A 16,422-nucleotide genomic window follows, 5' to 3' on the forward strand; every position below is an offset into this window, starting at 1 on the left:
TCACACCATTTATAATAGATTCTAGGGCAGCACGGTGGCACAGTGGGTAGCACTGCAGCCTCATGACGTCGAGGTCCCAATTTTGATCCCCGCTCTGGGTCACTATCCATGTGAAGTTTGCACATTCTCCCTGTGTTTGCGTGGGTTTCACCCCCACAACCCAAAGATGTGCAGGTTAGGTGAATTGGCCACACTAAATTGCCCCTTAATTGGAAAAATGAATTGGGTACTCTAAATTATTTTTTTTAAATAAATAAAATAATAGATTCTAGCATTTTCCTTAATACTGATGTCAGATCTGTAGTTCCCTATTTTCTCTCACCCTCCTTTGTTAAATAGTGGAGTTAACATTTGCTACTTTCTAATCTAACCTGTAGGAGGTTTTCCAGAATCTACAGAGTTTTGGAAGATCATCCACGATTTGAATAGCTACATCTTTCAACACTCTGGAATGTAAATCATCAGGTCCAGGGGATTTACCGACATCCAGTTCCGTTAATTTTGCCAGTCCTACTTTTTTTACTAAGTTCTTTTAGTTCCTCATTCTTATTGGTCCCTAGGCTCTCTGGTATTCCTGGGAGGTTTTTGTACATCTTCCTCCCTGAAAACCAACACCCAGTATTTGAGTTTTTCCACTATTTCCTTCTTCCCAGTATAACTTCTACTATCTCTGCCTGGCATGGGCCCATATTTGTCTTTCCTCATCTTTTCTTTTTCATACCTACAGAAGCTTTTACATTCCGATTTTATGATTCTCGCTAGCTTATTTTCATATTTTATTTTATAAATTTAGAGTACCCAATTCTTTTTTTTTTCCAATTAAGGGGCAATTTAGCGTGGCCAATCCACCTACCCTGCAGATCGTTGGGTTGCAGGGGTGATACCCACGCAGACACGGGGAGAATGTGCAAACTCCACGGAGAGTGACCTGGGGCCAAGATCGAACCTGGGTCCTTGGAGCCGTGAGGCAGCAGAGCTAACCACTGCGGCACCGAGCCACCTTGCCTATTTTCATATTTGGTATCTCCAACAGTTTTATGATCTTCCTTTGCTGAATTCTAAAATGTTCCCAATCCTCAAGCTTACCACCTTTTTGAAAACTTTATAAGTCTCTTCATTCTAATACAATCTTTAACTTCTACTGATAGCCATGGTTGGATCACTTTCCCTGTTGAACTTTCATGCCTCAAAGGAATGTAGCTTTGTTGCAAACCATGGCAGGCTCACGCGACCCGGAAGACGACACGATCATAGTGGGTCGGATCTCAAATAACGATGAGTCAGAATGCAGGAGGGAGATAGAGAACCTAGTGGAGTGGTGCAACGGCAATAATCTATCACTCAGTGCCAGCAAAACTAAAGAGCTGGTCATTGACTTCAGAAAGCAAAGTACTGTACACACCCGTCTGCATCAATGGGGCCGAGGTAGAGATGGTTAACAGCTTCAAATTCCTATGGGTGCACATCACCAAAAATCTGTCCTGGTCCACCCACGTCAGCGCTACCACCATAAAGCACAACAGCGCCTATGCTTCCTCAGGAAACTAAGGAAATCAGGCATGTCCACACTGACTCTGACCAACTTTTACAGATGCACATAGAAAGCATCCTATTTGGCTGCATCACAGCCTGGCATGGTAATTGCTCGGCTCAAGATAGCAAGAACTTCATAGGGCCGTGAACACAGCCCAGTTCACCACATGTACCTGTCTCCTATCCATTGACTCCATCTACACCTCCCGCTGCCTGGGGAAAGCGGGCAGCATAATCAAAGACCCCTCCCACCCAACTTACTCACTCTTCCAACTTCTTCCAATAGGCAGGAGAACACGCACCAACACGTTCCAGAACAGCTTCTTCCCCTATTACCAGAGTCCTAATCAACCCTCTTATGGACTGACCTGAATAATACTGCATTCCTGTATGCTTCACCCGATGTCCTTGTCCATGTAAATACATTGTTGACCTTGTGTGCCCTATTATGTATTTTCTTTTTCTTCTTTCTCATGTACTAAATGATCTGTTTAAGCTGCTCGCAGAAAATACTTCTCACTGTACCTCGGTACACGTGACAATAAACAAATCCATCCAAAAAAATCCATCCAAGAGCGCAAAATAGCACATACATGCGATATTTTGGTCGCCCGCGCACCAGCTGACAGTTAAGGAGCCAATTTGAGGGTATACTTTTCCTATTGCCTGCAATATTACATCAGCCATACAATTTTTAGATCGTCACACAGGCAGAACGGACAGGTGGGCAATCATTTTTTCAATCTTTCTCAATCACAGACGGGACGGGGTTCCTCAATCTGAAGGCCCTTTCAGATATTGGGCTCTCTCCCCTCCGGGATCTGGGAGTTCTGGCCCTTCCTCCCCCCTGGCCCATATCACAAAGCCGTGATTGCTACCCTTCCCAACCCCCTCCCCCAACAATAATGCCCCAGGGAAATCAGGGGCTTACGTAGATACATAGAAGTTAGGAGCAGGCGGGGCCTTTTGGTCCATTGAGCCTGCTACGCCATTTATCATAACCATGGCTGATCATCCAACTCAATAGCCTAATCCTTCTTTCTCCCCATAGCCTTTGATCCCATTCGCCCAAGTGCTATATCTAACTGTCTCTTGAATATGTTCAATATTTTATCATCAACTATTTCCAGTGGTAATGAGTTTCACAAACTCACCACTTTTTGGTCTCCTCATCTCTGTCCGAAATTGTTTACCCTGAATCCTCAGACTGTGACCCCTGGTTCTGGACACACCACCCATCGAGAACGTCTCTGTATCTACCCTGTCTAGCCCGGTTGGAATTTTATAAGTCTCTATGAGATTCCCCCCTCATTCTTCTGAACTCTAGCGAGATTAATCCTAACCTAGTCAATCTCTCCTCATGCCTGGAATCAGTCTGGTAAACCTTCACTGCACTCCCTCAAGAGCAAGAACATCCTTCCTCAGAAAAGACCAAAACTGCACACAATATTCTAGGTGTAGCTTCACCAAGGTATAATTGCAGCAACACATCCCTGCTCCAGTACTCAAAGCCTCTCACAATGAAGGCCAACATACCATTAGCCTTCTTTACCACCTACTGAACCTGCATGCTTACCTTCAGCGGCAACTAGTGCACAAGAATACCCAGGTCCTGCTGCATACTCCCCTCTCCCAATTTACAATCGTGCAGGTCTAATCTGCCTTCCTATTTTTGCTTCCCAAGTGAATACCTCACACTTATGAAAATTACACTGCATCTGCTATTGATTTGCCCACTCACCCAACATGTACAGATCATGCTTTAGGATCCCTACATCCTCGTCACAGTTCACCCTCCCACCCAACTTGGTATCATCTGCAAACATTTGAGATGTACATTTTGTTCCTTCATCCAAATCATAATATATGTTGTGAATAGCTGGGATCCCAGCAGCGATCCCTGTGGTACTCCGCTATTGCCTGCCAATTGAAAAGGACCCATTAATTCCTACTCTTTTGGACTTCCAGTTGCGGTGATGCAGAGCTAAGCCGCACGTTTGGCGGCTCCCGCTATTTTCGGACATTTGGGCTCTTTTAGGGCCCGTAACGGCGCTGGACGGACTTTTCCCAGTGTGGATGGACTGGACCAGGAGCGGGGCGGTCAAAAAATCGGAGACAGGTGCGAGGGAGGAAGACCAAGATGGCGGCGGGCGGGGAAATCGGCAGCGTGGAAGTAGTGGGCACAGGAGCAGCAGGAGCTGCTCCATCGCTGCTCAGGGAGTTGAAAGCTGAGCTGCTGGAACCGCTAAAGGCCTCACTTGACAAGCCCCCGGCGACTCAGACGGCCCAAGGGGCAGAGATCCGCGAGGTCCGGCAAAAGGCCTCGGAGAATGAGGACAAAATCCTAGCCTGGCGTGAAGGTGGAGTCGCACAAGGAGAAGCTACATTCCTTTGAGGCAGGCGAGGCTGGAGGAAATGGAGAACCGCTCGCGGCGAAGAATTTGCGGATCCTGGCCTCCCGGAGGGGCTTGGAGGGATCTAACTTGGGGGCCTACTGATTACGATGCTGAACTCGCTAATGGGAGCGGGGGTCTTCCAAGGGGCCCTTGGAGCTGGAGGGGGCCCTCGAGTGTTGGTGAGAGGCCCAAGCTAACGAGCCGCCAAGGGCGGTGCTGGTGCGGTTTTCACCGTTTCGTCGACCGAGAATGTGTCTGAGGTGGGGCCAAGAAGGAGAGGAGGCAGCAGGTGGGAGATGCAGAGGTCCCGGGTTTACCATGACTAAAATGCAGAGGGTGGCGAAAAAAGGGCCGTTATAACCTGTCGAAAGCAGTGCTGCACAAGATAGGGGTGAAGTTTGGCCTGTTACAGCCGGCACGCCTCTGGGTCACTTATAAAGACTGCCAGTATGACTTTGACTCCCCGAAAGAGGCCTGGGCCTTTGTCCAGGCAGAGAAGCTGGACTCGGACTGAGGATTGAGGACTGATGTAGTGTGCGGAGGCTCTGTTCTCCCTTGCTCTTTTGTGTTGGTTTTCTTTTTCGGGGGGGGGGGGGGGGGGGGTACCGGGTTGCTGCTGGAAGGGCCGAAGGGGAACTGATGGTATTAGGAGGGGTCGGGACGAGGATCTGCCACTGTGGGGAACGGGCCGTGCGGGGACTGCGGGCACGTGGTTGGCCGAGGAAGAGTTATGGCTTACCGGCGGAGAGGGAGGGTAAATAGCCCCCCGATTTGGCTGGTCACATGTAATGTAAGGGGGCTGAATGGGCCGGTCAAGCGGGCCCAGGTGGTCGCACATTTGAAGGGGTTGGGGGCGGATGTGGCTATGCGCCAGTAGACGCACCTTAGGGTGGCAGATCAGTAAGGTTGAGAAGGGGTGGGTTGGCAAGTGTTCCAATCGGGTTGGATGCGAGGAACCGGGGGGGGGGGTGCGATTTTGGTGGGGAAGAGTATGTCGCTTGTGCCGTCGAGTGTGGCGGCGGATAGTTGTGGCAGATTTGTGAACGTGGAGTGGTAGGCTCCAGAGTGAGCGAGGTGGTGCTGGTTATTGTGTACGCCCCAAATATTGGGGACGATGCAGGCTTTATGCGGCGTATGCTGGGCCTGATTCCGGACCTCGAGACGGGGGGTTGAATAATGGGAGAGATTTCAATACAGTGCTAGACCCAGCACTGGATCTCTCCAGGTCCAGGACGGTAAGAGGCCGACGGCGGCCACATGGCTGAGGGGGGTTCATGGACCAGATGGGAAGGGTGGATCCTTGTAGGGTTATGAGCCGGGGGGGTAGGGAATTCTTGTCTTCTCCATGTCCACAAGGCTTACTCCCAGGTTGACTTTTGTCTTCAGCAGGGCGTGATTCCGAGGGTGTGCAGGTGTGGAATATTCGGCAATAGCTATCTCAGATCACGCCCCCATTGGGTGGATCTAGAGCTGGGGGAGAGGAGGGGACAACGGCCGATGTGGAGGTTAGAAGTGGGGGCTGCTGTCGGACGGGAGGTATGCGGGGCGGGTCCAGAGGTGCATAGAGGGGTATTTAGAACTAATGATAATGGGGTAGGGTGCAGGTGGGGTTGTCTGGGGAGGCGCTGAAGGCAGTGGTTAGGAGGGAGCTGATTTCCATCAGCGTACAAAGGGAGATAAAAGGGAGAGGGAGAGGTTGGTGGAAGAAATGGCGAGGGTGGACAGGAGGTACTCAGAGGTCCCTGAAGAAGGGCTATTGAGGAAGCGTCGTAGTCTCCAAGCGGAGTTTGATATATCAACCACCAGGAAAGCAGAGGCGCAGTGGAGGAGGGCGCAAGGGGTGGTAAAGAACGAATACGGGGAGAAGGCGAGTCGGATGCTGGCGCACCAGCTCCGGAAACGGGAGGCGGCGAGGGAGATAGGGGGAGTTAGCGATGGAGGAGGGAGTCTGGTGCGGAGTGGCAGGGGCATTAACGGAGTGTTTAGGACCTTCTATGAGGAGTTACACCGGTCAGGTGCCCCCAGTGGAGGAGGGAGGAAAGGAACCGCTTTTTGGCAAGCTGGAGTTCCCGAAGAATGGAGGAGGAGCATGTGGAGGGTCTGGGGGCGCCAGTTTGAGCTGGAGGAGCTGGTTCATGCGATGGGGAGCATGCAGTCAGGGAAGGCAACCGGGACCCGATGGGTTCCCGGTTGAATTTTATAAGAAGTTTTCAGACCTGCTGGGCCGCTGCTAGTGAGGACCTTGAATGAGGTTCACGAGGATCAAACAGGTTTTGTGAAGGGGAGGCAATTGAATTTAATGTGCGGAGGCTTCTCAATGTCATAATGATGCCGGCGGTGGACGGGGAGGCGGAGATAGTGGCACTCGATGGATGCGGAGAAGGCCTTGGACAGGTGTGGAGTGAGGATACCATTGGGAGGTTTTGAAAGAGGTTTGGGTTTGGTGAGGGATTTATTAGGTGGGTGAGGCTGTTGTATGATCCCCGGTGGCGAGTGTGGTGACGATAGGAGGTCGGAGAACTTTTCGGTTGTACCGGGGGACGAGGCAGGGGTGCCCCCTGCTATTTGGCGTTGGCGATCTAACCCCTGGCCATGGCGCTGAGGGAATCGAGGAGCTGGAGGGGGGATAATGCGGGGAGCATCGGCTGTCGTTGTACGCGGACGATTTTATTGTTGTACGTTGCAGACCCGGCGGGGGGGATGCCGGAGGTGATGAGGATTCTTGGGGAGTTCGGGGACTTCTCTGGTATAAGCTCAATGTGGGGAACAGTGAGCTGTTCGTGGTGCATTTGGGAGACTAGGAGAGAGATAGGGGAGCTTCTGCTGAAAAGGGCAGAGAGGAGCTTCAGATACCTGGGGTCCAGATAGCCAGGAGCTGGGGGGTCCTGCATAGGCTCAACTTTACGAAGCTGGTGGAGCAGATGAAGGAGGAGTTTAGGAGGTGGGATGTGTTGCCACTCTCCCTAGCCAGAAGGGTCCAGTTGGTCAAAATGACGGTGCTCCCGAGGTTTCTGTTCCTATTCCAGTGCATACCCATCATGATCCTGAAGGCTTTTTTCAGGAGGGTCAGTAGGAGTATTACGGGGTTTGTGTGGGCGCAGAAGACCCCTAGGGTAAGGAGGGTATTCCTGGAGCGGGAGAGGGAAGTGAGCGGGTTGGCTCTGCCCAACCTGTGTGGGTACTACTGGGCTGAGAACGTGGCAATAATACGTAGGTGGGTGATGGAGGGGAGGGGCGGCATGGAAGGTTGGAGGCGGCGTCCTGTGTGGGCACGAGCTTAGAGGCACTGGTGACGGCGCCGTTGCCGCTCCGCCAAGCAAGGTATTCTACGAGTCCGGTAGTGGTGGTTACCCTCAAAATCTGGGGGCAGTGGAGGCGGCATAGGCGGGTGGTGAAGGCTTCAGTTTGGTCCCCGATATGGGGGAACCACCGGTTTGTACCAGGGAGGATGGACGGAGGGTTTTTGAGCTGGCACAGGGCAGGTATCAGGCGGATGGGGGGACGTTTGCGACCTTAGAGGAGTTGGAGGGGAGATAGGGTCTCCCCCCAGGGAATACCTTCAGGTATATGCAGATTAGGGCTTTTGTTAGGCGGCAGGTGGCAGAGTTTCCACTGTTGCCGCCAAGGGGGGTTCAGGACAGGGTGCGCGGGTCGGTGACGGGAGGATCTCGGCAATCTACCAAGTGATGCGGCGGGGGGGGGGGGGGGGGGGGCCTCGGTGGAAGAGCTGAAAGAGAAGTGGGAGAAGGAGCTGGGAGACGATGAGGGGACGTGGGCGGATGCTTTGGGGAGGATGAATTCCTCCTCCTCTTGCGCGCGGCTTAGTTTAATCCAACTAAAGGTGCTGCATAGGGCGCATATGACTGGGACAAGGCTGAGCCGGTTCTTTGGGGGAGAGGACAGGTGTGGCAGGTGTTCGGGGAGCCCAACGAATCACACCCACATGTTCTAGGCGTGTCCTGCGTTGGAGGGGTGTTGCGGGAACCTTGTCAAGGGTTTGGCTCCAGGGTGGAGCTGGGCTGGGGATCGCAATTTTCAGGATAGCATCGGAGCCGGGAGTGCAGGAGACGAAAGAGGCCGGTATTTCTGTTAATTTATTGCTTTTGTATGAATGAAATGAAATGAAAATGAATGAAAAATTAAAAAAATTTTGGGGGGGTTACTGTTTTTCTTTGTTTGTTGGTTAAAATATGTTGAAAATTTGAATACATTTTTTTTTTTTAAATGGGTCCCCGGAAAAAATTTGAAAAACACTGGTCTATTGGACCCTTTTACAACATATACAGTCCTCTCACTCAAACAAGGTGCCAGCTCCTGCACACATTTCAGTCCATGGGACTCAGGGATGTTTCAGTGGGTGGGGGGGTTACTTTTTCGCTATGGGGGATGGGTGTGTGGTTTCATGCTCATTATTTTTGTTAATTTATTGCTTTTGTATTGGGGGGGGGGGGGGGGTTACTGTTTTTTTTTGTTTAGTTGGTTAAAATTTGTTGAAAATTTGAATTCAAAATTTTTTTTAAATTAAATTCCTACTCTTTGTTTCCTCGCTGCCAATCAGTTTTCTATCCACCTAAATACACTACCCCAATCCCATGCCATTTAATCTTGCACAATCTCTTATGCGGAACTTTGTCAAACGCCTTCTGAAACTCCAAATATACCACATCAATTGTCAACTGTACTAGTTACATCTTCAAAGATATTCAACAGATTTATCAAGCATGATTTCCCCTTCATAAATCCATGCTGACTCTGACTGATCCTGCCACTGCTTTCCAAATGTTCCGCTACAAAGTCCTTGATAATTGATTCAAGAATTTTTCCCACTACTGATGTTCGGCTTACTGGTCGATAATTCAGTGTTTTCTCTCGACCTCCCTTTCTGAATATTGGAGTGACATTAGCTACCCTCCAATCTGCAGGGACTATTCCAGAGACTATAGAATCCCAGAAGATGACCATCAATGCACCCACTATTTCTTGAGCCACCTCCTTAAACACTCTGGGGTGCAGATTATCAGGTCCTGGGGATTTATCCGCCTTCAATCCCATCAATTTTCCCAGCATTTCTCTACTAATATTGATCTCCCTCAGTTCTTCCCTCTCACTAAACCTTTAATTCTCCAACATTTCTGATATCTGATTGTGTCCTATTTTGTGAAGACAGAACCAAAGTATGTATTCAATTGGTCAGCCATTCCTTGCCCTGTTTCTGTCTGTCAGGGGCCTACATTTGCCTTTAACCAATCTTCTTTTCCTCTTCACACGTCTATATAAACTCATGTTCATGTATAGAAACGTATGTTCCCCGGAAAGCTTACTGTTGTACTGTACTTTCCCCTTCTTAATCAATCCCTTGGTCCTCCTCTGCTTGAATTCTAAACTGCATACCAATCTCAGACCTATTATTTTTCTTGGCCTATCTGTATGCTTCTTCTTTGGATCAGATACTATTTCTGATTTCCTTTGTAAACCATGGATTGGCCTTCTTACTCATTTTGCTTTTGTGCCAGACAGGAATGAACAGTTGCTGCAGTTCCCCCATGCGTTCCTTGAATGTTTGCCATTGCCTATCCCCTGTCATCCCTTTAAGTAACTCTCCCCAATCTATTAAGGCCAACTCACCCCTCATATCTTCATAGTTTCCTTTATTAAGATTCATAGCGCCCTAATCTCCGAATCAACTACTTTCACTCTCCATCTGATAAAAAATTCTATTATGTTATGGTTGATCATCCCCAAGGGGCCTCTCATAGCCAGATTGGCAATGATTCCCTTCTCGTTGCACAGTACCAGTCTAAGATGGCCTTGGGAATGGTCTCAAGACTTAGTTACAGGCAAAGAGCTGCAGTACCTCTGTCTGGCCACTGCAGTACTGTGCCTGGAGGGATTTGAGAGCTATCAGTCAATGTGATTGGTCAACAGCTCTCTAAGGTAGGTCTTCCTTCAAAGGCTGAAGTCCAACAAGTTTGTTTCGAATCACTAGCTTTTGGAGGACAGCTCCTTCCTCAGGTGAATTAAGAGGGCGGGTTCCAGAAACATATAGACAAAGTCCCAATGATGCAAGACAATAGTTTGAATGTGAGTCTTTGCAGGTAAGTTACGCTTTACAGGTCCAGATGGAGCAACTGGAGAGAGGGATAATAACAAGTTAAAGAGGTGGAATTGTCTCAAGCCAGGACAGTTGTAGGATTTCGCAAGCCCAGGCCAGATGGTGGGGGGCAAAATGTAGGCGACATTTATCCAAGGTCCTGGTTGAGACCATACTCACGTGTGTGGAATTTGGCTATCAGTTTATGGCTCGGTGATTCTGCGTTGTCCGCACGTCCTAAAGCCGTCTTGAGAATGCTTATCCAAGATCAAGGCTGAATGCCCTTGACTGCTGAAGTGTTCCCCGACTGGAAAGAGAACTTCCTGTCTGGCGATTGTCACGCGATGTCCGTTCATCCATTGTCGCGCGTCTGCATGGTCTCGCCAGATGTACTACGCTTCTTACTGTGTTCACCGCCCAGGTCAACGCCGGCAATCTCCACATCATTCCTTCAAAGGGCAGATGGAGGTCCCCACCCACTGCCAAAGGTAAGCAAACGGGACATGTGTCGCGAAGACCTGCCGGTTGGCAAAAAGTGGGTCCCGGGAAAAAAGGTTTTGTAAAACACTGAGCCAGGTAGTTCCTAACATACTGTTTCCAGAAAACCATCATTATACACCTGAGGAAGTTCTTCACCCACAGCATTATGCTAATTAGGTTTTCCTGTTTTATGTAAATTATGTTCTACATGTTACTGTTATATCTTTGTTACATGCATGCCTAATTTCTGATTGATACCCGTCCTACAGTGCGATAGCCGAGAATAACAACTACCAATGTTGCTGCCCTTGATGTGTTTTTTAACCGCGCCCAAACTGATTCTACATCTTGATCTTCCTATCCAGATCTTGCCTCACTAATTGAAATGAAATGAAATGAAAATCGTTTATTGTCATGAGTAGCTTCAATGAAGTTACTGTGAAAAGCCCCTAGTCGCCACATTACGGCGCCTGTTCCGGGGAGGCTGGTACGGGAATCGAACCGTGCTGCTGACCTGCTTGATCTGCTTTAAAAGCCAGCGATTTAGCTGAGTGAGCTAAACCAGCCCTCATGCTTTTTTTTTTTAAAAAAACAGTGCTACCCCTCCACCCCCTCACTTTCCTTATTGCCTACCTTCTTAAATGTTGAATACCGTTGAACATAGACTCACCCTGTGTCACCCTGCAGCCGCATCTTTGTAATGGCAATTAGATCAAACACCTGTTTACTTCCATTTGTGTTGGTCAATTCATCTATCTTTAATGAATGATGTGTGCATTCCAATAAGAGTGAATTTAATTCTATCTTTTTATTATTTTCCCAAACTCCACTCTTTTAAGTTTTCTCCTCAACGATTTTCCCTTGGACTGATCTGTTTCCCTGTAGGAACACTATTCACGAAGCCCTATGCTGCTCTGCTTGGCCCTTGTTTCGCACTGTAACAAATCACTATTTGTTGATGTACCATTGTCAATGTACTCTGTCGATTATTCTTGTGTCTATTATGTATGTTCCCTTGCCGCAGAAAAATACTTTCATTGTACTTCGGTACATGTGACAATAAATATCAACTCTATCAATCTTTTTGCCACATTATCAATTCCCTTACTGCTACCTGAGCTTTTGGCCTTATCCTCTCTCTTCAATGTATCACAGTTTTCCTCACCTTATCGCTCAAGCTCCCTACTATTTAACATAAAGCCCTCGCTACCATCCTATTTATTATACCCAGCAGAACACTGTTTCAACACTCTTCAGATGTAGGTCTTTTCCTGAGATATAGCTCCCACTTTTCACAACAGTGCCCCAGAAATTGAAATCCATTTCTTTCACACCAAATATTTGAACCATACATTTAATTCTCTAATCTTATTTACCCTACTCCGTTTGCTCGTGGCACAGGTGGCAGTCCAGAGATTATTCAGCAGGAGACTTTCAGCAGCATGGAGTTTAATGCAAACAAGATAAATGGGAGCTCAATGATTGCACAAACTTAGGTGCTAATCTGACAATATTGGTCTCTGAAATGGGCTGGGGCTGTGATACCTGGTATGGTTCAGTATGCTCGGTGTAAGGTTAACACATAAAGAATGACCATCTGGGTGAGATACCGGTGGACCCTTATCCAAAGAGAAAGGAGAACATGGGCAAAGAAAGAAAGGCGCAGCTGCATTTATAAACTCTCCTTTGGAGATCATGCAGGATTGATCCTGAATAAAAGGTTGCAGATTTCCAAATATTACAAAGTCAATATTTTCCACTTTATAAAAAGACTACAGAGGGAGAGTGTGTGTCTGATTCCACAATGGTGCTCTAAGAATTAAGAGGCTAACCGTCAGCAGTTATTCAAGAAGATGGTTTCCCAGTATTATTTGGCTGCGTACACCAAGGAGAAGCCTTTATATTTTTAAATATTGCAGGAGGGGAAATCTACAGCAGAGAGCGACAGCATAAAAACTAAGTGTTCACTGAAACAACTGTCACATATAAACAGAAATGAAAGGGGGAAACTGGAACGAATAAAGAAGTGAAAAAAGATTTAAATTGAAGCTTTGCTAAAGAGAAAGGATACAGAAACAAATTTACTGAAAATAAGAGCAGCTCTGCCAGAACTGCTTGAAAATCAAGTGATGTTTTTATAAAATATATATCCACTCTTTGTCCTCAAAAACCAGACAGCCCCAACTTCCCATCAATCAGATTGCGACCTATTTAAATTCCCGCACATGCCACTGCCCACAAGTCAGCCCAGAATATCTTCCCAGTATTTCTGGCTTTTATTCTGCCCTCTCAACATCTTCCTGAACTTTGAAATCTTGTGTTACTTTATCCGCAATAAGCTGGTTGACAGGCTCCAAATTAATTCCTTGAGATTAATCTTTTGCAGTCCCCAGTAGATTCTCTTGTTGGAGATAAAACAGAAGAAATAGAAGGAGCTGGCCATTTGGCCCTTTAAGCCTGCTTTCACCTTTAAACAGATCATGGCTGACCTTTTACCTGAACTACACCCTCCCTCACTGTCCCCATAGCAACCGCTGTCTTGAATATACTCACAACTGGGTATCTGGGGTGGACAATTCCAAAGGTTCCAAACACTCTGCACAGTACAACAAATGGTTGGTACCTCATACCAGGCACTCAAATCTGCCTACTTTCCAATTCCATATCTTGTCGTGCTCTTTTCATGTCATTCCTAGCTCCTTCTCCACCTCCCAACACTCTCCCCATCTCACCTTGGCCACCTGGTATTTACCACCTACAAAATCCTCTTGCATCAACCCCTGAAACCCCTCATTCCTCCCAGTCGGTGTACTGGTTCTCCTGATCCATTCAACCTCATCAACACTATAAGACCTAAGCACTCTTTTTTTTTCCCCTACCTTCAAAGTAGCACACCACTTTCCTCATAGCTGCTGATTCTTGTGTCATATGTGTTATAATGATATAAAGACACCAATTGCTCATAAGGGATTGTGCAAACATGGTGTGGGTTCATTTATTATTCTTATGTCTCCTTCTCGGCACATGTGAAATATATACACATGGAAGGAAAGCTTGAGGACATCAGCAGCAGGACTGTGTGTGCTGCGTTCTGCACCAGGCTGAAGTGAAACTAAGGCTGGATTATATGACGCACTTCCCTTAAAGTGATGGATGCTACTATCCCTTATCTAGTAAATGTTTTTGTCACTTCAAGGCTCAACCCACTTAATAATTCTCCTGCTGGCTTCCCCTTTCTACACTCTTGAATTATGATGCATTCAGATACTCCCACCCCATCCTTAAGATCCAAAGCACTATATTCCCATCAAACCCCCAACAGCATCCCGCATGTTAACATAAACAAATAACAAAAAGGAATCCGGAATCACTCATAGTCACCATAAACACATACAGTCCCCCTCCCCCTATGTTCTCCAGTCTTCATTGCCTTGGTCTTTGGGCAGTTGATGCGTTGACCAACCTTGGTGCCACTACTCTCAAGAATAGTGGCCATCTCTTGGAGCTTGCGTGATTCTTTGACCAGCAAGGTGATGCTTCTGTATAATTCAGCTCCGTCAACCAGTAGTGTTGCCACAGATACCAAAGTTTACACCCACTATTGTCTTCCCCATGATGAAATCAATAACTAAGAGGAAGAGAAGTGAGGAGAGTATGCTGCACTGCTGTGATGATGTCGCAGGAGTATGTCATACTCATGTTGGATATGCACTAATGTTAATATGCTGCAATGGGATGCAATTCTGTCTAGCAATGTACTGCCAATAGACACTATTGAAAACCTCTTGAAATCAAGTAAGCTGATAACAAGTGGCCTCCTGATACATTCAGCTATGCTCTATGATGACGCTGAACATAAAGATCTACTCACAGCGTGATCTGCTACCCCAGAAACCTGCCTGTTCTTCACAAAGGGCACAGTCTACTTCTGCTTTCACTCTGTTGAGGAGCACCATGCTGGAGACTTTGCCAGGTACTAACAGCAGTGCTGTGGCATCTAGTTGTTGCAGCCATTGAGGTTCTCTTTCTTTGAAAACTCGATAATTACTCCTTGCGTCCAGTTTTCCAAGATGTTCTCTGCATGGCACACTATTTTATATACACTCTGTCTCAGGTATATTGGCATACTATTCTGGATATACTGGAACACTTACATATATACTACATTTTGGATATACTGGAACACTCTTAGTCATATGCTATACGAGCAAATTGTTAGATCTATGTTCTATTCCAGGTAAAAGCCACATAATATGTGACACACTATCAGGCACACTGTTAGCTGTGCACACTACCCCAGGGACATTAGTAGATATACAGTCTATTGCGGATATACAATCACAGTTTATGTAACACACTATTACATACATACATACATACATACATACATTATTCCGGTATACTGCTACGCCTACATTCTGCACAAGATCTATTGTTGCCATACCTGTTTCTCTCCCGTTCCCAGGTTCTTACTAATTTTTCCTTCTATCAGACTGGGGCTCCAAACTCGACTCCAACTTCTCTGACATCCAGTAGCAGCTCCCGTCTGTCCCGACCCCCCGGAACTCGACACCCGCACAAGAGGCCCGCGGACAAAGGTTCCTAGCGGAGAAGCCGGCGGACGGCACGTGACCTGCAGTCCCGCGCAGGCGCCGAGCTGGCGGTTTTGGAGCATCCGCGGAAGTGGAATCTGTCAGTGGCTCGGAGCGGGATGGAGAGGCAGCTTGGGGTTCAACAGTGTCCCCACCCCGGGAGCCTCATCCTCATCTCACCCACACCCCCCCACAACGAACTTCCACTTTGACCCTCTCAGCCTCATGTCCCGCAGAGGAATCCACGGAATCCCTGCTATGCAGAAGGAGGCCATTCGTTCCATCGAGTCTACACTGACCCTCTGAAAGAGCACCCTACCTAGGCCCAATCCCCACAACCCTACGCTTTGATCATGAGCAATCGACCTAAACTACACATCTTTGAGACTGTGGAAGGCACGACCTGCACAGTGGTTAGCACTGTTGCTCCACAACTCTAGGCTCCCAGGTTCGATTCCCTGCTTGGGTCACTGTGCGGAGTCTGCATGTTCTCCCCATGTCTGCGTGGATTTCATCCTGGTGCTCTGGTTTCCTCCCACAGATGTGCACATTAGGTGGATTGGTCATGTTAAATTGCCATTGGTGTCCAAAATAGATTAGGTGGGGTTATGGGGTAGGGTGGAGGCATGGGCTTTAGTGGGGGTGCTCCTACCAAGAGCTGGTACAGACTCAATGGACCGAATGGCCTCCTTCTGCATTGTAAATTCTATGATTCTAATTCTATGATAAATACCTGGACGAAATGGAGAATGTGCAAAACTCCACACAGTCACCAAAGGCTGGAATTGAACCAAGGTCCCTGGCGCTGTGAGACAGCAGTTCTAACTACTATGCCACTGACCCACCTTTGAGCCATGTCACCCTCCAACGTGCACCTCCCCCCTCACCCAACATCAGCCTCATCACCCCCCTTCTCCCATGATTGGAAGTTAACAAATGTAACACCGCTATTCAAAAAAATGGGGAAGAAAGAAAACAGGACTTGGGCCAGTTAACCTACACCATCTAGAAATTGCTGGAATTTATTGCTAATTAAGTCTTAACAATGCGCTTAGAAAAACCACAATATGCTTAGAACATGGTTTTATGAGTATTTCACCAGTCGGGTAGTTAAGGGGGAATCTGTGGATGCTTGGATTCCATCTGACATTCGATAAGGTTACACACAAAAAGTGAACACAAGAAAAGGCTCATGGAATTGAAAGTGATATATTAGCATAGATAGGGGATTGATAAATGGATGGAGGCAGAGATAGGGCTAAATGGGACATTTCAAGTTGGCATGCTGTGATTAGTCCCACAAGTATCAGTACTGAGGCTTCAACTATTT

General features: G+C 47.6%; 1 protein-coding gene across 1 annotated transcript in view; it reads right to left on the minus strand.

Moving 5' to 3' along the window:
• gtf2h1 (general transcription factor IIH, polypeptide 1) overlaps positions 1-14,525 on the minus strand; it is a 133,126-nt gene extending 118,601 nt beyond the window's left edge. Inside the window, exon 1 of the mRNA XM_038806049.1 lies at positions 14,372-14,525. Within this exon, the coding sequence (XP_038661977.1) occupies positions 14,372-14,456 (85 nt within the window). The 5' untranslated portion in view covers positions 14,457-14,525. The remainder of the gene's footprint in view (positions 1-14,371) is intronic.
• Between the last annotated feature and the right edge of the window lie 1,897 nt (positions 14,526-16,422).

This window comes from Scyliorhinus canicula, chromosome 9 (assembly GCF_902713615.1).
Source record: "Scyliorhinus canicula chromosome 9, sScyCan1.1, whole genome shotgun sequence".
NCBI classification, from domain to species: domain Eukaryota; kingdom Metazoa; phylum Chordata; class Chondrichthyes; order Carcharhiniformes; family Scyliorhinidae; genus Scyliorhinus; species Scyliorhinus canicula.